The sequence below is a fragment of the Apteryx mantelli genome, chromosome Z, assembly GCF_036417845.1.
Source record: "Apteryx mantelli isolate bAptMan1 chromosome Z, bAptMan1.hap1, whole genome shotgun sequence".
Lineage (NCBI taxonomy): Eukaryota > Metazoa > Chordata > Aves > Apterygiformes > Apterygidae > Apteryx > Apteryx mantelli.
In genome coordinates this window covers 21,502,118-21,525,065 of record NC_090020.1, presented here as the reverse complement: position 1 = coordinate 21,525,065, position 22,948 = coordinate 21,502,118, and the positions used below count along the sequence as shown (strand labels likewise).

General features: G+C 39.5%; 1 protein-coding gene across 1 annotated transcript; it reads right to left on the bottom strand.

The window, feature by feature from the left end:
- Positions 1-787: 787 nt before the first annotated feature.
- LURAP1L (leucine rich adaptor protein 1 like) lies at positions 788-21,823 on the bottom strand. The gene is made up of 2 exons (XM_067316094.1): positions 21,620-21,823; positions 788-1,520 (listed from the first exon to the last, which is right to left on the bottom strand). The coding sequence occupies exons 1-2, from the start codon at positions 21,821-21,823 to the stop codon at positions 1,146-1,148; spliced, it is 579 nt and encodes a 192-aa protein (XP_067172195.1). The 3' UTR covers positions 788-1,145.
- Between the last annotated feature and the right edge of the window lie 1,125 nt (positions 21,824-22,948).

Sequence of the window (22,948 nt, the reverse complement as noted above, 5' to 3'; positions counted from 1 at the left end):
TTCTTCTTAAGATTCTTCAGATGCTTCTTAGACAAATATTTAGTGGTAGCTCTCAACTGTACCATTAGAAGGTTAAAACAAGCTCTTATTTGTAAAACAGCAAATGAAAAGGCAGCAGGGCAACATTTTCTCTTAGTAATTGTATGTTTGATAGAAAAAAACAAAGTAACTTGCAAAGGAACAGGATTTATGTATGTGTAATAAAAATAAAACAGGACATGCTCTTTAGCAAGACGCTTACTGCAAAATGTTTCACCATGCTCAGTTAAGTCCCTCCAGGTTTCAAGATAAAAGAATTATCAAGAGCTTAAATTATATTTTTAAAATAACTCTGCCAAGGATTTTTGGCCCAGAATCCAAAGTATTAGAATTTGATATTTTGAATATGGAATGCCTCCTTCATTTTTTTCCAGATAGACACTGTGCCTATAAAAGCAGCAAGTTCAATGAAGATGAAAGGCAGTAAACATAGAAATGAAATATACTCTCATGCAGAGCTTCTAATACTTGGAACCCACCACTTCAGGACATCAGTGAAGCCAAGAATTTAAGTTTCAGGTCATAAATGGACAAACGTGATAAGAATATCCATGAAGAAAGAAACCCCACACGGAAAAGTTTGGGAAAGTTTTTACTCCAAGTGAAAACAGCTTAACTTCTTCAAATATCATTGTTTACAAAAGGCAGTATTATTCTGTAGGTTGAGATTCAGACCTAAGGCTGAATAAGAACAGCGTCTTTGGAAAGGCAAAACCTGGTAGTCAAGAAAATTTACCACAACATATGGTTATCAGAAGACATTTTATTGCCAGCCAGTACAAAATTAATGCTCTCATTCCCCAATGTCTCATTTTAAAGCTAAAGCTTTTTCTTCACCACTTTTAAAAACTCGTAAAGATAGCATTATAAAAAATTAAAACAAAACAAGAAAAATTGCAACAATAAATTAAGAAAAGTGGAGGATGAGAAGAGAAGACAACTCACCTAGGAGAAAACATGTTAGGAGCAACAGAAAAGTTCTAAACTGGAATCAAAGTATGTTTTGCTTCCAAGAGAAGTTTGGGTTTTTTGCACATGAAATAAAATAGCAGCAAAGAAAAAAGATAAATACAAGTGCACACATGTCCCACTGGAACTTGTTTCTATTAACCAAAACAGTAGTACTCATCAGAATCAATTTTGGGATGCTTATGCAGGGGCTGTGAGTCTTCTAGAATAGAAGAATCACTGAACTGGTCCATATCTGAGGGAGTCTGGTGACCAGGTACATCATCCACTAAAGTGTCCAAATAACTCCCCACTGATATTCCATCTAGTCCATCACTATAGTCTTGTAAACTGTTGCAGCTGCCCTGGAGAGATGTGTCCTGACTTTCCAGCAAGCTGCACAGGCTGCCACTCAAACTGCTACCTCTGCTGGCAATAGCCTTCTCTTCAATCATCCACTTGATCGACTCAATACTTTCATTGATGATGAGTAGCTGGCGCATAAGCTTGACATCAGTGGCTCGGAGATTAACCTGCAAGGCAGAAGTGATTAAAACTGTTACCCGTTCTTCTAAATCAAACTTTAAATAGCAGGCTGGATGCAATGGAGGGGTTAAAAAAAGAAAGAGTACTTTACATGTCTAGAACAAATCTATTCAAATAATTAGTTTAAAAAAATAAAAATTTTCTTATATTATACTTTCAGTAAAGTTCAAGTAGGAACCTGATCAGACTACATGTTTCATTAATATTGTATTTATTTTATACTAGTCAGCTACAGGACTTGTGCAAACACTGGTACAATGCTATTGAATGAAAAACTCAGCTACTATCACCACTCTTTGGAGTAGCCTTTTACTACTGGGAGAAACAAGATACAAACCCGTTTTGGTTACAATTACTGTCAGCTATTTAGCAGACCCAGGCAGCATTCACTCCAAATTCTCCATATTATGGCTACTTGGATAATAAATAATTTTCAGGTGTGCATGATCTGGAAGAAGGATTGTGGCGCTTTAACATTAGTCAAACTACACTCAAGTTTATGTTGCAAGTTGCAGTATATATATCTGAGAGTGCGTGTATATAAAATCAATTTACTGAAACCATAAATTTCAAATTATTTAAACTCAGATTAGACGGAAGTTATGATTTTACAGTCAAAAATTTATTAGATTAACACAAAGACTGACAATCTGAAAGACATAACTGAATAAAAAATGCACAGTAAGCATAGAGTCCTACATTGCAACTTAATTGTGCTGGCTGATGCACACACACAGAAATTTTTATGGTAAGGCATAGTGGATTATTACAAAGCTGCATTTTACAGGACTATCTAAGTAAACGGTCTGTGTTTTAGTTAATAGACAAACTTAACAAGGTACGGTTTTACTCAAATTTCCACAGTGAGATGATATATAAAGGTGAAGCCTCAGTGTTTTATTTGTTGCTTTACACCTGAAATAGGGTGATTGCTGGCAAAGAAATGTTGTGGAACCTCCTATTTACCACATGAAACAAGAGAAAATACTGAAAAGGTAATCAGAGAAAACTGAAGATGATTCAAGGTTTGCCCACATGGTCAGCTGAAGCCAGCAAGAAGCTACTGCCATCCATAATGCAAGCTTGTGAAAAAAAATTAGCTCTTCTTTGGAAGCTGTTCAGTCATACAAGTGTGTCTGAACTGAATCCTGATGAGATAATGCTAGTTTGTGACAATCAAGTCTGTAGCCCTTTCTGCTAGCACCTCAGAACTGTCTGACATGACAACAGACACTCTTCTAGTCTCATTTCAGAAGGCAAACTAGGCCTAGATGAATAGTTTTGGCATAGTAGCAATATTGCACATGCATATTTAAAACTGCTGGGAAAAGGTCCCATTTATTTCAAATGAACAACTCATGGAGATACTACATGTAGTGTTACTTGTGACATATTCTGTCACATGTTCTGATGTCTTTTAATTGTAGTAATCAAGATACTGCACAGAGATTTCATGCTAATTAAACTCACTTAGCAAATGTATTTAGGAAATATTTTCATTTTTATATAATTTGAAGGTATTTCTCTACAAAAATCTGTGTGCCACAATGTCTGATATATAGACATATATCAAATACCTTTCTTCCATAGGGGACTAATGTCTTAACTTTCAGATTATTAATTCAAAAAAAGACACAACAGTATATCCAAAATTTAAATTTTTCACTCAACTGAGAAATAAGGGAGAAAGCAAATAAGATCTGTTTTGCCACACAATAGACATGTTATTCTCTTCTGCACATCCATAAGTATTATACAGAAATATAGCATCTGTATTGTTCATAATGGACTGGAATGAAATCTGTATTCTGAGAAAGCAAGTGCTCTACCTTGTTTTGCCAAGAGTACTATTTGGACATGATTCTTTCCATACTTTAATGCCAAATTCTTCTCAATATCTTAAGTTATGCAGACCTGACACAGATGTTAAAAAATTATTTATTGTTTGTTAGATACTATAGAAGATATTTCAAGCTTTGCTAGTACCAGACTGTTTAGCTACCTCTTACATGTATTCCCAATCTCCTCTCCTAGTCCCAGAAATAACTTCTGAATTATCCTCATTCCAGAATCATAGGATTTAACTTAGCTGATTTGGTATTGTGCAAAATAGCATTACCACTCATGGTTTTAATAAATCTGCCAATCTATTATTGTTTCAGATGTGAGGTTTAGAAAACGCATCGACCATTTCCCAACCCTCCTGCTCAAGCCTCCTCCTCTACTCCTATCCATAAATCACTATACACCATTTGCTCAGCAACTAGGCTGCTATTGTGACAGCAGCAAATTACCCCACTTCTCAATTGCAACTACTGTATAGACTTCAGCAACTTGAGTATGTGCAAGTTTGGGAACAGCAATTTCCCAAAAGGCTGATTAAGGATATGCTTAACAGACAGCACCAACAAGCCGCTAATGAAGTGGTCACTTTTAGATAAAGTGGACAACTCATGTATTTCAGATTCAGTACACAGGAAACCATTTCTTGCTCTAAATACACCCACAGCTCCAGAATTTGTGCAGAACAGCCTTATTATGAGTAATTCTTTGCATTCCTGCTGACTTGGGTCGTCCTTTTCCATGCTATCATTTAGTAACAAGTCTCTTACAAACAGTGTGCTTTTCCTAAAGCAAACACTAAAAAGTGGTCCACCAAGTGTCATCTTTAACAAGGTTGACTTCGTCTGCTTCATAACATAAAAATGTTACTATGGCATTTCTTGCCTCTTATCTACTTCATTCCAGAGGCAATCACATTAGTGTCTGCTCACTTGTGCAGCTGCAACCAGTGTAACTGTTGGGGAAGATGATCCAATTAAAGTGACTGAACACAATATAAGCTCATCATGTTTAACAGCTCCGTTTGTTGTGCACAGTAACAGGTGCATTTCAGAAATAATAAGAGTGATTAATGTCTAATATAGGTATTGCAGAACAGTTTTCACAGCTGCTTTTTTGAGTTAAAAGTAGAGCACAGCACCACTATAGGGAAGGTATGTGTGAATATGCATCAGTTCTCAGCACAAACTTGTGTCATACAGTGGAAAGGACTTTTGATGAGACAAAAAAAAATAATTCTGGTTACAGGCTAGCTTTTATATCCTGCAGCTTTTAGTTTTTGTAGTCACAACAGTGCAGACCCCCAGTAAGCATCTTAAATGTTTCACAGTAAGCAGCTAATCATGCAAGAGGAATAATGAAACTGCAGTAGTAGTAAGCATCTTTCTTTTGAATAATACAAAGTTTGGTAGCACAGTTGTACAAAACAGATTAGTTTTCAGGCACAACGAAATCTTCAGTCTGGACAGGATGGCTGGCCTAAAAGCTTGCTAATGCTTCCCTCCCTTCCCCCTCTTATACTGGCTGTTCTAACAAGATATTTCTACCCCTACCACCATAAGCCTTCCTTATAGTCTTATATAATCACAGCTGCAATACCATCATCATATGTTCAAGTCATCACATGACACTAACACAGAATTTATACATACACATATACATGTGCACACATATGTACTTACCTACACAGAGGTATTCCAAGTTATTTCTACATGTAAAACATTTCCAAGAAGAACTTGATTAGGTTATCCATCTTGGAATAAAATTCTTAATGATTAGAGCTGTTAACACAGACAATTATCACTTCCTGACTGTCACCTAAAACAGCCAACACATTAGTTGTCCTACCTTGGTCACTATCCTTTTGGATCAAAGTTGTACTTTATCTGTTCAGACCATGGGCAGAATGGACTTGTTTTCTTATTCTGTTCTACAGACAACTTCCAACTAGCTTAAAAGACAGTGGGTCCTCTTCCCCTCCAAAAGTGACAGAGTTAAAAATTCCATTCAATACAACCTTTTAATCTGTCAAAGATGTCTGCAACACTAGTTCCTTTCTGTAGCTTGCTTTCTTTTAGATTCCTAGGATCACATGATTTCTTTCTCTTCTTTTAACTACAGGAAATCTGCAGGGATATTAACGGTAACTATAAAATGTGGTCTGCGGAAAAGATATTCCTAAGTTTATGTAAAACATATTAGCTTCATTTTTTCCTCAACACCTGTACGTGTGTGATGTAACATGCCCAATAGTAAAAGGAAAGGAAATGAACAAGCTTGTATAGCAAAATATTTCCTTCACGACAAATCGTTTAGCCAGAGCACAGTGAAATAAGTCACTGAAAGACAGGAAACTTAAGCTTGCAGTCTAATGGATTCAGGGAGTGATTTAATTTATTTAGCTCAGACAGGATACACTGCATAGTATCCCCAGTGGATATCCACACTGTCATATGAGCAAGGAATCCCAACACCGATCTAGGGTTGGTTAGTGTGGGACCTGCATTTCTGAAGCAGTACAGTTTTAGACAGGTATTCCACAACAAGCAGAAGTTGGAAAGATGCAGTAGCAAAATGTGATGCCCCATTGACAGCAGCTCAGAGGTGCAGAGCACAAGCAGTCTTGCAGAAGGGAATTAGCACATACAGAAGTTAGATGAAATGGGTATTGCAGCCAGTTACATCTGTATCTAAATACTACCATATCCACCTGTATTGATCATTTTCCAAACAATTTCAGATGAGCTCAATGTTTCCATGCCAAACAAGCCTGTGTGACCAACACAGATTAGGAGCTTTAGTGTTACTGATGTTTTCCTTTTTATAGGGTGTGTCAGACAGCTTTCCACTTTCTCATGCTATTTCTTCTATTTCCCATGTTATTCAGTGTTATTCAGCTTTATGGTCACTCACCTATTTCTACCTCCGCATTCTATTGTTTTAAGGCAGATTGCCAGAGTTTTCCATAGAATAATGAATTCCATGAATTCATCTGAGATGTAACAAAATAGTTTTAACAAACAATGTCCAACATAATTTGTGTGAATCATGAGAAGTATGTTTCTTCAGAAAGCTAAGTTCACTCCACTTTTTTCCTGGTATCACTCTTCCTACAAACACTGAGTATCAATTTAAAAAGTAACTAAAAAAATTCTTTCCAAGGAGAGAGGTGAAAGTGTGAAAAATAGTCACTGGCAATGTGGAATTATTCGAAGAAATTTAGTTTTATCAGATCAAGAGCTAGTGAGCAGCTACAAACAGCATATAAAACTCACCAGTGAAACACCAACCAACTCTGTGACAGAATACACACAACACACTAAACAGACCTTAAGCAACTGATTTAAAGTGACAAATTCAGAGCATGTGAATGCAAGCATAAATTGATCGAAGTCACTGAGCTTACCATTCATAACAGGGATCAGTGTGGTCACACAAATATGCTTTGTTTATTAAGCAACTACCATAAAGCATGAAAAGCATCACTTGCAGGTTAATGGGTTCAGAGTAACTCAACACCACAGAGCAAAGAAATACTTTTGCTCCCATTTTACACTTGTCTAAAACAAAACAAGCCTGGAAGTGACAGATGAAAAGAGTCAAAATTCTTCTCCTTAAAACTATATGATGCTGAGTGTAAGAATAGGTTGTGCATAAGCTCCATCTTAGTTTATTTAGTACATAAGCATGTGCACGAGTTTAAATATACTGCCTACTCCTGAACTGTCCCATTCCATCAGTATGTTTGCATTGTTTTCTTTAAATAATTAAGTCACTTCAGGCAAAGATATTTCAGGATCCAGATGAAAAAGCAGAGTGCATAGTCTGACTTCTGAGTACGAACACAATCTTCAGCATCACCTGTCAAAAAGCCAGAGTGTTTACACAGAGGGCAAGAACACAGGTTAATTAACTGTCCTTAGCTAAAAGGGATCCTCCACATACCAGCGACAGAGCAACCAATTGTGGGAAAGCCTCACATCCACTCCGCTGCAAAGTCAACTGACTTAGATTAATTCAGGCTTTGCAATAATTCACGCTAACCCAACCAACTTGACACTGTGAGCACTCTCATTTCATCAGTTTCTTAATATGCATATACAATGGAAGTAGTAACCTGGGCTACAAACGAGGGTAGCATGCCCTGGGTGATTTACCTCATAATAACTTATGCATAACAGACACTTTCTGTAAATTAAGTCAATAGAGAAAATACCTAGATCAATAGCTTTTTTGCACTTCAGTTTCCTTTCAGCATAGGTTTGTATTAGTGTATTGTTGGGACACTTCCTTTTTTTTTTTTAAGGCTTGTGATAATCTTCCAAGAATGAGGGAGCACATACAAAAGCTACATTTATGGGATCTATAGTTGATTTGTAGTTGCAGTTTGCTGATCTCTTGAGCAAATTACATTGGCCTTTCTCAGCTGCACTTCTATAATGACTCATGATAAAAACATTTTGGCATGTCACAGAAGCAGTCTTGAGTTTACTTGTTGCCTTCTTTTGCACAAGAGATTTATAGTAGGAAAATGACTTAAGAACACACTGCAAGGGAAACTATTTATTCTAGGTAGCTTTCATTTTTACCTTTTAATATCTCATTCCTCTTGAAGACTCCAAATTAGTTAAAAACCTCATAGTAGATTTTTAGACAGCATTCACTACAATCACCTAAATCCCTGCTGAAAACGAGCAGTCATTAAGTTTTCAGCTTCTGTCTGCCCCCTTGACCTTGTTAGTTTGAGGAGAGGCTCAAGCCTGACCATGATGTCTTTTCAATCTGCTGCACTTCCAAAGCAACCCGGCACCAAATGCTATGACAAGTATTTCTACCGGTCCTTCTGTAAAACTTGGTAACAGTGTAACAGCTTTGTGAACAGTGCTTTTTAACTAGGAAGGAGAGACAGTAAAGAAAAAAAAAACATAAGCCAGTAAAAGTTTCTCTTTCTATAAACAGAACTCTACCTAATGCCAGAGAAAGAAAAAGCACCTAGAAAAATCACAAAACCAAACACTCCTTAACTAAAGTGAGGAAGTGGGTAGGTCAAGTCTGAGCCACTTCCAAAGTAATCATGAGGCAGAACAACCTGATGAGACAGCAAGTTAGCTCAGTGAGCAGTGAGAGTCTTTTAATGAACAGGTTTCACAGACTTTTTTGCAAATATATGAATAAAATATTGTGTCAGTACAGTTATGTTCTGGTAAAGTAAATTATAATATTAGTGATTCACATTTCCCTTTCATCACCCTATTTTAATATAATAATTTTATACATACTAACTGATCTCCTTCAGACTTGACATGAAAATACACACCATCAACACCATCAAGCTGTGCAATCTTATTTCTATAATCAAAAGGTGGATCTCAAGGCCTTTTTTCCCTCCTCCCTGGCATTTACATGATCCTTTGCAGGCAAGTATATGTGGGCAGTTTACCACTTCCATTAATACCTAGCAACATCTGGATGATTTGGATGAATAATTCATTCAGTAGGGTACAAAAAACTTATTTTGGTTTTAACATTACACTGTTTGAGGTATCCTGTATGCTGAAGTGTAATACAAAATTCTCAGGGGAAAAATCATTTTACTTTTTGTGTTTTTACTGTAAGGAAAAAAAAAAAACTAAATTTAAATATCCATGATGGCTACCATTGGAAAGAAACATGCTATACACCAAACAGCAAGCAGTTGGGAAGAATAAAGGCTAGTTAACTAAGTCCCTATTCCTTCATTCCCCCCCAAATAAATAAGAGCTAAATTAGCTCTTAAAATACTGAAAGACCACAGAATTCTCAGTGATGAACATCCAGCCTCAAAAGGATGAGTAAATACAAAAGGAAGCCACCGATTATTTTAAAACCCAGTTGAATGAACATGAAAGGGAGAGGTGAGGAACTGTAGTGGTTTGAGAAGAGCAGAAAGCTTCTAGTGCAGTATTAAGATTATGAATATTTCTTAATATCACACAGTGCTATTCTAAAAACATCTGACCTTACAAATATAACTCCTATGACAGAGGTGAAAATGTCCAGAGAAATCCATAATATGGACCCACATACATTGACAGACACGATAATACCACTACTAGCATTTAGGTCAATATGCAGTGGCAAGAAATGCCTGCTGGTATCAAAAAGCGTTATGGTAGATGGTCCGTCACAGAATTGTTAGAATGCATTTGGGTTCAGCCAAAACATGGGACTGTACATTGCTTCCCTACCAACACTGGACAGCACCCGTGGCTCAACAGCATATCTAGATTTTTTCAGTGGATTTTATATATAGCAGGCTTAACTCGCTGCATTACATAAGTCTGTCTTGACCTAAACATACTGTTAAAAAGGCATGTTGAAATACTGAAGAAAATATCTGTACTTTTCTGAATTAGGCTAGGTGAATGAGGACTCCAGCCCTATTCATCCCTCTAAACCTAACTGGTTTAAATATTAACACTGTTTAAGTATGCTCAAAAGCATGGAACTAAAGAAGTGAAAGATCACAGGTTTTGCTTACAGATATATCCAAAGTGTGAAAACGTTGCTTTTACCTACACAAGAGTGAACCTCAACTTCTTAATTTTTTAAAAGGAAAAAAAGACACTTGTTTTATTCATGTCAGAACTGAGACATGACAATGTTAATACTGGGACAAATCTGAACACTCTTGAAATTCAAGTCTGGTTTCACAATACCACTAGAGAGACATGAGATTCAAAAAAATTCAAATCTTTGTCTGAGTCTCCCAGAGTTCAAGTGAAATTCTGTTTGTAATAATTCTGTGGCCCTGGAGGTGAGCCTGTTAAAAGAATTTTTTTTTAATCCAACAACCTAATCGTTACTAACAGCAAACTCTCATCCTAGTTACTGAAGGTTTAACTGAATAAGAATAAAAAGGAACTTCAAGCCAACCTTGTAATTATAATTTTCTTATCTCCTGTTAGCACTGCTTTAATGGAGTTAAAGTGATATGCTGATCATGGTATTTTCTCTGTGAAAAAGGTAGAAAAACATTTCCACGCTACAAAATGTTTTCAAACTCAGGGAACGAAAACACTCAACATCTTATCAAACAATGTTTAAAAAAAACCCACCTGTGTGAGGACTATTAAAAATTGGGTATTTCAGATTCATGAGGGGTGGGGCATTTTTATTTTTACTGAAAGCTTCATCCAGATCTCCCCACCAGTGTAATCACCATCCTGTCAAGGTACTACCCATACACAGCCTCTGTGCCCATCAGAATGTATTAGCAAATTTGAGATCTTTTAGATACAAAGAAACTAACTTGCCTACTCAAGTCTTTCAACCAAAAATACTCTTCTAAACTTTCAGATATATACAAACAGTTTAGTTCTTTCTCACCCACTAAGAAAGAACCAGCTAGCAGCCAACCTGCATTTGGATCTCAGTTAAAAATCTAGAAGCAAACAGGAAGCTAGTGCCATTTCTAGCAAGCTGAAATGCTGAATTTGGCCAATAAGACTAACTAAGCAGGCTGCTGCAGTCTATACCAGCTGCAGTTTGGGGCATTTTTCATATGTAGACTCTTACAGAACATACTAAAGTAATCCATGCTGCAGGTCACAAAGACATGATTACCCAGGCAAAGTGAAAGTATTTACTAAAAATTAAATAAACAGAAAGCCTACACAGAAGGCAGCAGAAGTAATAATCATGAACTACAAACTTCCAGGGCAAAAACAGGCACTCTGAATACCAGTCCTTCCATGTTATTTGATCTTGTCTGATTAATAAGCATTACCCATCTTACCTGGTGTGGATCTCAGCTTCTTCTACACCAGTGGCATGAGTAGAATGGGAAGCAATTGGTCACTTCAATTCTTTCTATCAAGGAAATATTGGCTAGTAAACTAGCTGTGGAGCAGAAATAAGGTGCATGACTTGCACAAAGACGACTAGGAAATGACAAGTAGGACCTCTGTCAATATTCAGAGCGACTTGGGAAGAGACAGAACTAGACAAGGAAGTGTGGGCCATAACAGAGTTGGACTGAACAAGAGAAGCAGGGTTGTACCCTGGAAGTGCTGGTTAGCACTCTTGAAGTAATATTGTCATCAAACTTTAACAGAGCACAAAAACAAAAGTGGAGGAGAGAAATGACCAAGCAAAAAGAAAGGCCCAAACATCATATCCTTGTCTGGGTCACAATTATTTTTACTCCGAAACAGGACGACTCCTGTTCTGCACCGGCAAAAGCACCACAAGCTCTTGGTACCTAATGGTCCGCCTGTTCTCCTCTGCTCTTACAGGACTTAGAGCTTTTTCCTACAAACCACATAACCATGAACATGCCCCGGGGCACCACTTGTGATGAAAATATTTCAGTGCAAGGGAAAATCCTCCTAAGATGTCTGGTTAATCTAATCAATTAATGATTGCAGTGGCTGAAGCAGCCCTGTGAAGGCACTAACCCCCTGGCTTCATGTGTACTCCTCTCCTACCTGTACAGTTTTGTGAAGCCTAGCACAGTCCAAGTCCAAACTCGCAAGGACTCCCTGCATGACTTTCCAAATTTGGCATGATTTTGCACAGATCCATCCAAATTCTGTTACTTAGAAGACCTTCCTGATCAAGGAAAGGATTCTCCAGTACCAAACTACATAAGAAGCACTGCACTACCTTCTTTAGATAAATCTATTTTTGGCTTTGTTCAACACAGAAAACAGTCTTTATTAGCAGTCAAACTTAGAACAAAGTCAGGTTTTGTGGTGTGGTCAGAACAGGCATTCTCTAGGCACTCTTCCAAACTTATTTTTTAGTCTTCTTCCAGAATGGACTATAACTACTCACTTTGTTAGTTTTCTGTACAGGTAGAAAACTGATGCAGGTCCTACTTTTGTTTACATAAAAATGCTTCACATTTTTTTTGTAATTAGGACTGGTCTTCTAGTCACTCATAATTACTGGAGCAGTCAGGCCCTGCATCTGAAGTTTTATAAATAAATAAATAACCCCCCCCCCCTCCCAAATCCACACCTTTTCTAGCAACCACTCACTATTAAGAGAGTACTATCTTATTTGTGTTGACTGTCTGCCATGCCTTGTAAGAACATACCTTAGTTACCAGAAGCAACTCAATCATTTCAAACAGAACATTTCTTTAAACCATAGGGAGACAGAAGGAAGACAGAAAAAAATATATAATACAGATAGAAAAATAGAAAGAAGCAGCTGTTCTTCCTTTTCTTCTACTGTGGGGTTAAAACATGGGAGCTTGGAAATGCTCAACCCATTTGTTCTTGAATGTGTATCCCCTTCACATAGAGAGGGCATAGTCAAAGCAGCAGTGTAGTAATATAACTCTCCTTCTGAAAAATTTTAGTTATGAATGCATCTGGTATCTAATAACAGTGAACAAAATTATAAATTAAGTCAGTACAGTGTTTATAGAATCTGAACCTTCCAATAGTTAAACAGCAATTTAGCACTGCTTTACTGGCACTAAATACTTTCACTTAACCTGGCACAGCACTCAGCAGGGCCATGCATTATTGCAAAGAGTTTATTTTCCAGCACAGCAAACTTAACATTCAGATAATTTTCCATAGCTGCTTAGCTAGTTTGTGTTTCCTGTCGATTAACAAGTGTGTCATATTGTTCCCATGACAAGCCATAAGCATTAAGAATTGCCAGGTTGGTGGGGAGGGAGGAGAAGGATTAGACTGAGTGCTGGGTTGCATGGCTGCACCTCTCACTCTCCTCTCCATACTTATGGAAGCTCTGGGAGAAGTTGTATAGTCTAACAAAACACAGTAGTTAACTTTAGCACCTGACATATATATATACATCCTCTATATTCCATGGTGTCTTCTTCTTACTGCCTTTTAGGAAAGGAAGAAAACCTTCTTCGGAACAACTTTGAGGGGGGAATCCTCAACCATATTTTCTTCCACATGCTCAACCTCATGTAGAAAGCCACAGGGACTCACTGCCTGAACATTACACATAATATTTATGGAATAACTGACCATTCAAGTCTGCTTCTGAATTTGTTAAAACTTTAAGTTGACTTGTTTACACCTTTCAAAGCTGTACATATGAGGTAGTTTACAGACACAATAAAATCCCTTTCAGTTGATTATAATGAACACTCTTCTGCCCCAGTCAAGTATCTTGTGAAGTTGACAAACTGCACAGGTATGCTGCTGACTAGCTTTTCATATCTCAGTGAAGTGAGTGTCACAGGTTGTAGTAAACAGTCCACTGGTCATCTTTGGCCCAGTCCAGTCCTCACTAGAGGACAGAGAGACAGACAGACTTGGAAAGACATCCCTAGATAGCTAAGCTGTAAACAAGTATTAGAGACAACATATTAAAAAACACAAGAAGGAAGGTTACTTCATTAAGCAAACCAAACCATATCCCCCAGTCCTGGTTACTTCACAAAACAGAGTCAAGACATGTAGCACGCAATGTCCTTAGTGATGTCTTGGTTTGACAGAAGCTACTACACCACTGTGAATTCAACAATTATTGAATTAAGTATCCTAGTCTTCTGTCTTCTAGCTGTCTTCTACAAAAGAAGAAATAGTAAAGCAATATAGATTACAGCACATCTATTTAAATGGAAACATAGAAGTACTGTCTCTGTCTACTTCTAGCACTGCTACAGCTTGCTACAGACACAAAGAGCGCGCATACCTGGCTCTAGGGATACCAAGGTCACTCCAGCATCCACAAGGCTCTCTGCACTAAGGTACATAGTAAAATCAAGCTCAGACAGCACTACAGCCTCAAGGCAAGATTAGTTCATAAACAGCATTACTATGGCCAGTGCAGGCACAAGATTTCCGAGATATGTCTTGTTTGTAGTTATTCAGCTGATAGAGCAAAGAGCTCATAGTCCTTAACTGCAAAGTACAGATGTGCAGGAATATCCTATCTTCTGCATTAAAGAGAGAGTTATTTTATTTATTAACCCCTTCCTTGACCTTTACTGCCATTTAAGTAGCTGACAAGACCAAAATTTGCAGGTTTTAAATCCTTAGTGCTATGGTTCCCTTTCGGCATTAGCTGAAGTTTTCCAATGACGAGGATGATATTTCAAAACTGTGCTTGAAAACAATTACAGTATTGGACACAGGATGGCAAGACAGAACAGCTTAAGCTATCAACATACATCTAGACCTCACTAACAAGAAAGCCAGCCACATGAAAAGTCTTACAGAAGTTTTTATTATTATTATTTTTTTCCCCTAATATCCAGTGAACTAATCAGCCAAAGCTGGGCTGGGGTAATGTTGCTGTTCACAATTTCTGTGTCGATGGAAGTCCTCATACTTCAGTCTGAATTCAAGTTTCTCCTGCCTCTTTCTTTGATTGCTTTAGCAATTAACAATTCCTTCAGCATTGGATTTAATAGCTTTCTGAAAAACCTGCAAATAGCCATTTTTGCTGTAGTTCTTTTAGAGCAAGATTTCATAAAGCAACTTTTAGGCCATCTGAGCTTGATAAACTCATCACTTGCCTATATATCTCCACCCAGAAGGTCCACATTCACAGAACTCATGCTCAAAGTTTCAAGCATTGCCTATGATCAACATTTCAGTGATAATTTAAAAAAGCTATATATAAGATTACAGATTGTGTAGGATACAGATCCTCTGGTCTGAGGTGGCCTTAGCACTGTTAAATAGTTGCAAAGAGCTCAAATTAAGAAACTAATTGGTACACTGATGACAGATGAGGCTCCAGTTGCCCTACTAGCTATTGGTTCCCATTCCACACTGGTAAGGACGTGTGGGTGAAGCCAAAATTCAGCAGAGAAGATTTGACAGCAAGGCAAAACGTAATCCACCACTGGTAAATGCTTGTAATTAGCAGCCACACTTAAGTGAATGGGGGCTGGAAATGAAAGGCCACACATCTGCATTCAAAACAGCATTTTCCCCCTTTATTATGAGATCTCCCATAGTTTTCTGTTCAGAGGCCTTTGTTTTTACAAATTTCTATTGAAGAACCATATTTTAGTGCTGCTTACATGTAAGATGCCCAACTGTTATGGCTATAAATGCTGGTGAAAATCCAAGAGAGAAATTGCATTTGATTTCATCAAATTCCCATTGTTTTTCAGCAGCTCAGATCCCCTGTCTTTTTACTCATGTAACTTCATCCTCATTTTCTCCAGATTCCAGCCTCTCTTTCAGGACAAGGACAAGATCAAAACACCGAAGAAATAAACATGTCCACTGTGGAAAGTTTACAAGACTGAGCCGGAAGGCAGTGAACAACCTAAGAATCAAGCAACCCTTAAAAATGAATTGAATATGTTTTATTTTTCTAAACCATTTACTGTTAGAAAAAAAATGTGTAGAAGAGTAGAAGTGCACTTGTTGGCCAGTCACCTCTGGTCAATATATGCATTCTGTGTTGTGTATTTCAAGTTTTTACAGTTCATACACAAAAGGTTCTTTTTAACTATTGTTAGCCATAAGTATCAACATAAAACTATGGCCTTCTGCAGATTTCCTCAGGAAGTTTTTAAAATCGATTTCATAAAAGCTAGCATAAGTCAGTTAAACTGTAAGTCTCTGTGCAGATGGGATTTAGTCTTCAGTAAGACACTGCTTCTTTTCAATACAAATTGACTGCAATCAGACTTTAAAACAAAAATTCCAATGCCAAAATCCTTCCCCTATCCCTGAAACAAATAATCAGAAAAAAAGCATCACGAAATGAAGTATATCATTTAAAATAAGGAGATGTTCAAGCATTCAAATCCTTTTACCAAGGCACTGTGTGAGATTTGCCAAAGGATATGTTTAAATATACATGAAGTTACATAAGCTTGTTCAGCTCATCCTTCTGAGGACAGGAAAAGCTTGGCTAAGTTCTGATAGTGTAATTAGGTTTCAATTTCTTCTTGCTAGATTTGATCATTTTCTCTAGGGATCAATCTATAAGTTTCTTTTAACCAGAATGCCCTGATATCACTGCCTGATCTGCATTACATCACAAGATTGCAAACTCCACGATCACACCATGCAAATAACAAGGTATGAAAGAGAGACCTTTGGAGTGAGAACAAAGATTACAAGCTTTTTCAGCTAACTTCAGGAGGACCTGGGAAAACAACTTCACTGCTCTCTGTATTCCTTCTTCCTAGCGCTAAGGGAAGCCGTGCTTTAAGGATTCATTGAACAAGTGCTCACCAAGAAATCAAGGTTAATTAAACCCTCCTACACAGGCTTGAGGCTTAGCCACTAGTAATTTTACATTTAAGATTTTATCTACAATCAAGTTTAAGTAAAAATTCCAATTAACCTAATAGAAAGGCATAATCTGATATACAGCTTTCCACTGCTGACTAGACACACTCAAACAGATCTTGGCTTCAATTAAGTCAATTGATGTTATCATACGGAACAGTGAATGCAGCAGTCTGTACTTACAGCAAGTGTTAAGAGATGTCTCAAGTCACAGCTGTTTACTTTTTGCAAAGCTTCTGTCAAGAAACTAATACAGGCAGACCCCCAACTGTGTATATTATAAATCTAAGTGAATCTGAAGTTGTTCAAACTTTTAAGAGCTTGGTAAAACAGAATTACTCCACCCTCCAACCTGTGCCTTCATTTACAGGCTAAGGAATATGCAACAGGAACAGGAAAAAGGACTGGTATTGTATTGAGCATATTTGCCTTAATTCCAATCAGTACAAAGCACCACTAGTTCTGCTTCATTTTGTCAGTGCTCCATTTTAATCAGCCTTTCAAAAAATATTTATACCAAAAAGTTATACCAAAACAGAACTACTGAGTGGGGGAGAGGGGAAGTGGGGCAATTATTGACTGTGTATAGGTAGTACACCTTTGTCCACATAGCTTTAGCCTAATTCTGACACACTCAACTTCTTAGCAATAGGATTGTTTCCGCTTCTTTATCACCTCACCCTAAAAACTGCTGTATTCAGAACACCCAGTTTAGCCAGTTCGAACTTGTTAACAGTACTTGATCCTCGAGAGCGTTCTCATTCAAAAACTCATTTAAAAGCTTCAACGTAATCAAGACAAGTGTTCCAACACTGCTACTTCTCCTTCTCTTCCAAAGTGTAATACACCTTTGTTTGAAACACTCTTAGGCAAAGTACACTATTTTTTTATTGCACATAAAGCACACAGACTATACTTTTTTTTAAAGCTTTTGAGATGCAATAAAAAGTTTATTGGGGAAAAATCTGGACTAAAAGGAAAAAAATAGTTTTTTCAACAACTTTTTCTTTTTCCTTCAAGTCTTAAAGAAAATTTTGCTTTGATTAGTCACAGATCTTGTGAAGCAGAAATGAGGCTTCTTAAGAAGCAGCAGCAGTCCAGACTTCAGAATGATTATCCATATTTTACCACAGTGTGTAACTGCTGAAGTGTATGCATTGAATGGTGAACTCACAAATATGATACACCAGAAGCACGTTGCAGCTATCAGAAGTTATTGACCCACCGATGGATGAATACACTTAAAATACCACAAGAGAAAGCAGTTTAACATTACTCATCAGATAAATTTCATATCCGCTAGTAAAAGGTATTCATCACATTCTAAGTTGACCAAAGCACAGTAGTATGACCCTCTCTGGCAATCACAGCTTGCTTTTCCTATTAGTTGATAGCCTTATACTTCAGACATTTTCAGGATCCAGCGCAGTCCCCACCACAGTTTGGGTAGGAAAACAGGAGGTAGAGAATGGCAAGGAGGCCTGGCCAAGTAGGTCCACCTCTTAAGAAAGATAACCCATGGGCCTTTGTGTATGATGCAGGTGACTATGAGCAAAATCAGGCCTGGAGAAAAAGAACAGTACTCTTGGATAGCAAAATAATCTAAGGAAGCAAGATGCAAGCCTGAGGCCTTGAGTCAGCAGACACAGGGTTTCCCCACATTCACCACCCACTTGTCCGGTGCTTTAACTCACAGTCAAAAGCATCATTTCCAAGTCAAAGATGGGCATGATAGTATGCTTATCTCTCAATATTCTCCCACAGCAGATGACACTGAGGTAATCACTTCCATAATTCCCTTCATGCTCTTCCAAGCCCAAGCACATGGCATCTTGGTGAGACAGCCGTCTCAAAACTTCCACCAACTAGCTTTTCCTCAGAAGCATCCAACAGATGCTGCTTTGTTCTTGAGTATTATAAACATTGGTTTGTCATATATTAGATGGTTAGAAGAACAGAACAACTTCATTCAACTCAAAAGGACAAACTGTGCATTGCCAGGACAGAAGATGGTCCTCCGTTTTGATGTGAGCAAAAATTCTACCTGCTTCCATTCCTGTGCAATTGAATTTACTCTGTTCACTGGAAAGATGACATATTTCCTGTGATAAGGCTTGATATCTACTCCCAGGCATCATAAACAGACTCACTTTGGTTCCCTCATTCTCTACTGTCAAGGGCTGAACAGAGAATATCAGTTGAGCACAGCGGTATCTTGTAACAGATAAGAAGTTTGGATGAGATAAGGGAACATAGTTAACAGTAAAATATATCCTTAGCACAGTCTAGAGCTTTGGTATCACTATGGTTAAATAAAATGACAGGTCAAAACATACTAACGAAGTATCTATAAAATTTGTCAGATTTAGTTGAAATTTGACAACGCAGGCACAGTAACTGTGACAAACAATAGTGTGAGAAGGAGAAAAGTTGAGCTGTGTAATTGCACAACTCTTATGAAGCCAAGTTAAAAAAGAGAAGATACCCATTTCAGCCCAAACTATCTTCATTAACAAAAACAAGAACACAAGGAGACAGTGAGGCAGTACTGATAAGCCTCACAGATCAAGGTGCCAGCATATCAAACACTGTCAAGTTTTGCATACACAACTAAAAAGGAGCCTGAATAATGTTACTTTGCAAATGCTTACAAAAAGCTTGTCCCAAGCCTGAAGCAATCAAGCAAAAAAAAGCACAGATGTGTCCATCTGAAGTTCAGTGAGCAGGCTGCAGAAGCTCACATCACAGGGCTACAGAAGCTTTATAGATGACCTGTGGTTTTCTAAACTTCTCATTTTGTCCTTTTTTTGCATCTGTTTACCACTGAATCAGATATAAACTACTTGCTTCATATTCAAGGCCTCGCAAAGCTTACATGAATCAGAATCATAAAATGATATGATAAAGGTAAAATAAAAAGAAGCTGGATAAAGAGTTCTGACTCTGTTTTAGGACTGATGCACAGAAAAAGTGATCAGTAAGGCCAAAAAACAGATCCTCACATTCAGACTAATACAGTTCAGACCTGAAGATTAATTTATCTCTGTTTTGGCCAGGGGAGGGAAGGGAGGCCCACACAAAACACCTTTAAATCAAACCACATGGTTAGACTTCCACATTGAGAGAAACAGCACAATTTTCACTTGAGGGAGGGATATTGTTCTTACATTGAACAGAGCTGTACAAAGAAAACTGCAGGAGGGAAAGAGACAGATTAAGAACACAAAGACCCTTGGGAGCGAGGAGAATCCTTTATTGACACTAGAGAGTGCAAAGGAGAACCACAAGAAGATGGTTCACTTTTGAGCTTCGGATTAGGGAAGACAGCTGACAGCACAGAAAAGATATTGACAGAGTACCTGTACTTCATCTTTTACGAAGAACAGTTATCAGAGAAGTAGTTTAACTGGCATGCACAGAACAGAAGCCAAATGGGAGATTTAAATAGAACTTCCATTACATAGCATGAGCGATGAGTTTAGATGTGAAAGAGGGCAAGTCAGTGATTAAAGCAACGAAGTATATGAGCAGTCCAGGATGTTAAGACTAAAAGATGTCCATACCGAGGGTAGCAAGAAAAAGCAGGAAAGTGAAGATCATGACATTGAATTTTCAAGTGTAAAGTAGGTGAAGACGAGATCAGCTTGAAAGGAAAAAGCGATGATGGCAAGTCATTTCATTACTTCTTTCTCTAAGTAGACCTAACTGTGTCTAGACATTCATGCAAAGTACCTTGTCTACCTTATTGGTCTCCTTTACATTTCAGTGTCTAACACTTTTATGTTATGCACTACATACAGGTCACTTTCCGACCATTGTGCAAGATTAAAACTTAGAAAATAACCATGAAGGATGCTGACAGTGTGGAACTTAGTTAACTTTGTTAACTTCATTTGTTAAGTTAGTTAACTGAAATTTCATAGTGAACATTATACTAAAACACATTGAAAGCTGGGATTTGTGAGCATTGCTTAAAGCATACATCACACTTTTTATTGCACAAGTTCATATGAGTGACCTCTCAAGAACAAGGTCATCACCTTAGTTATTAATTCTCGGGACATTCATTTGCAATTTCCCTTTGCCACCGGCCAGCTTATTACTTCGCAACCCCTTGAACTCTGCCACTTTCTGCTCACGTCTGTTGGGTTGCAGAGGGACCGATGGTATGGTATTGTACTTGTTCACACAGGATGGGATTGCTTTGTTAGCTCTAAGTGGCACAGGTCCAAGACAGTTGCATAAGTCATCTCAACAAGATGCCAGCAAAATCCTCATCTGAATAAGATCAGATTCCATATTGTCTTTAAGCAAGCTATGTGGCAAGAACTATGGAAAGAACTGCTACCAAAAGTGTGTCTTTTGGGGCCCCACAAAGTGATTACACTCGCTAATAAAAACAGAGGCCAGCTGTGCTTGCACACCTGAGGTACTCCACGTTATCAGTCATATCTAACAACTGCTCAGTATTTGCTTGCTGCAGAGTGTCTTCCTGTTGGTGGTGTTATTATATACACATATATATATCTTTTTTAAAAGAATGAGGCCAACCTGTGGCATCATCAAAATAAGTTTCTTTGGATGGCGGCACACAAGGAAGGACAAGCACCTGCTTCACAACAGTAGGCAAACCAGGAGCTGTGAATTACATAGAGTACAACCCTGTTGTAGACCACAGGCAAAACAAACAAACAAAAAAACCACCCTCGCAGCCAAATTGCAAATAGTCAGTTGCTTAAGAACTATTGTGGATTTTCCACACAGTCAGTCCGTGACTAAGTCAATCCCTGCAGAGCCCCGTGCAGAAGGGGCTCGCTGGACACCAGGCCAGGGCTGCAGCCTGGGAAGGGCCAGCGCCTCGGCAGGGAGCAGCCACGAGCGGGAAGCAGGTGTGACGTGCAGGAGACGCGCAGCAGAGCGCTGCCGCGGCCCCCCGGGCGCACTAACGGCCGCGCCGCGGGCGCACTAACGGCCGCGCCGCGCGCCCCCCCCGCGGCGCCGCCACTCACCATCTCCTGCCGCAGGAGCTGCACTTTGGTCTCCAGCCGCGCGAGGGCGGCGGCGCGGCGGCGGCGGGGGCCGGCGGCCGGGGGGGCGGCGGCGGGGCGGCCGGGGGGCTCCTCGCCGCGCAGCGGCCGCGCCAGGCTCTCGGGCACTTTGCGCCCCAGCTTCAGCTCGACGTCGCGGAGGTCGGGCGCGGCGCCGGGCTCCATGGCGCGGCGCGGCGGCGGCGCCGCGCTACCGGCGGCCGCCCGGGCGCTCCGCGACGGCGCCCGAGCCGCGCAGGGCACCCGCCGCCAGCATGAGGGCGGCCTTCGCCGAGAGCCTCCCCGCCCGCCGCCGGGCGGTCCGTGCCGCCCCGGTCCGGTTCCGGCGGGCCAGGAGCAACAGCGCCGCCGCCGCGGGCACCTTGAGGCGAGTCATCGCGTGCCCCGGCCGCCGCGACTTTAAGGGCCGCTGGCAGGTGGAAGGGGCGCGGCGCGGCCCGCCTACCGTAATGCCTGGAGAAGAGGCGCGGCCGCCGCCCCGCCCCGCCCCGCCCAGGCGGCCGCGCCCCCGGGGAGCGCGAGGGCTTTCCCGCCCCTTTGCCGAGGGCTTTCGCGGGTGGGGGGGAGAAAAAAGAAGGAAAAAGTCTCCAAAACTCCGTCACCCCACATCCCTCACACACTGCGATACGAGTGTATAACTAGCATAACTGTTGTTCCGCAGGCAGGCAGGTTTGCCCTCCTCCCCCGCCCCCCAAATTATTGTTGTTTTACGCCCCTTCCCCCCTCTTCTAAAGCAAAACTTGCTATCTGGGCAGGCAGCTGCAACTCGGCAGGAGGCAGCTCCCGGCTGTGCGCTTGTTGCGCCTCACAGACATGACTGAGAATTTTGCGTTGATTTGAGGCCAGGACCTTTGTTGCGTCAATATAAAGTCAGAGCGTCTGGAAATGCTTTGCTTGAGACATACGCAAAGACATATATGCCCCTCGTGTTTGCCCGGACTGTTTAGTTCGGATGGCAGAAAAAGCCATCAGTGTTCTTGTCCGAAAAGAAAGATAAAAGCAGGCACACACACAAAATCAGAATCCTTCCCCCTCCCCCCCCCCCCAAACCCAAGCATGTCCCAAAGGTCTATTTTAATGTGTGGCTATTTGGACAACAGTTTGTAATATACCCTCAAATTAATATTGATTAGTGTCTTTGTAAATTAGCAAGTATCATATTGATGTGCTTCCTATGTGAACTATGAACATCTTGTTTAATAGATGCTTTATTTCACCACGGATACAATATATAACCATATTGTTATAAAACAAGCACCTTATAAAAGAGGTCAAACTATTTGAACTTCC

Coding starts and splice junctions, on each gene's coding strand:
- LURAP1L (XM_067316094.1), bottom strand. CDS start 21,823: ATGGAGCCCGGCGCCGCGCCCGACCTCCGCGACGTCGAGCTGAAGCTG. Junction 1,521..21,619: donor AGCTCCTGCGGCAGGAGATG/GTGAGTGGCGGC, acceptor TCTGCCTTGCAG/GTTAATCTCCGAGCCACTGA.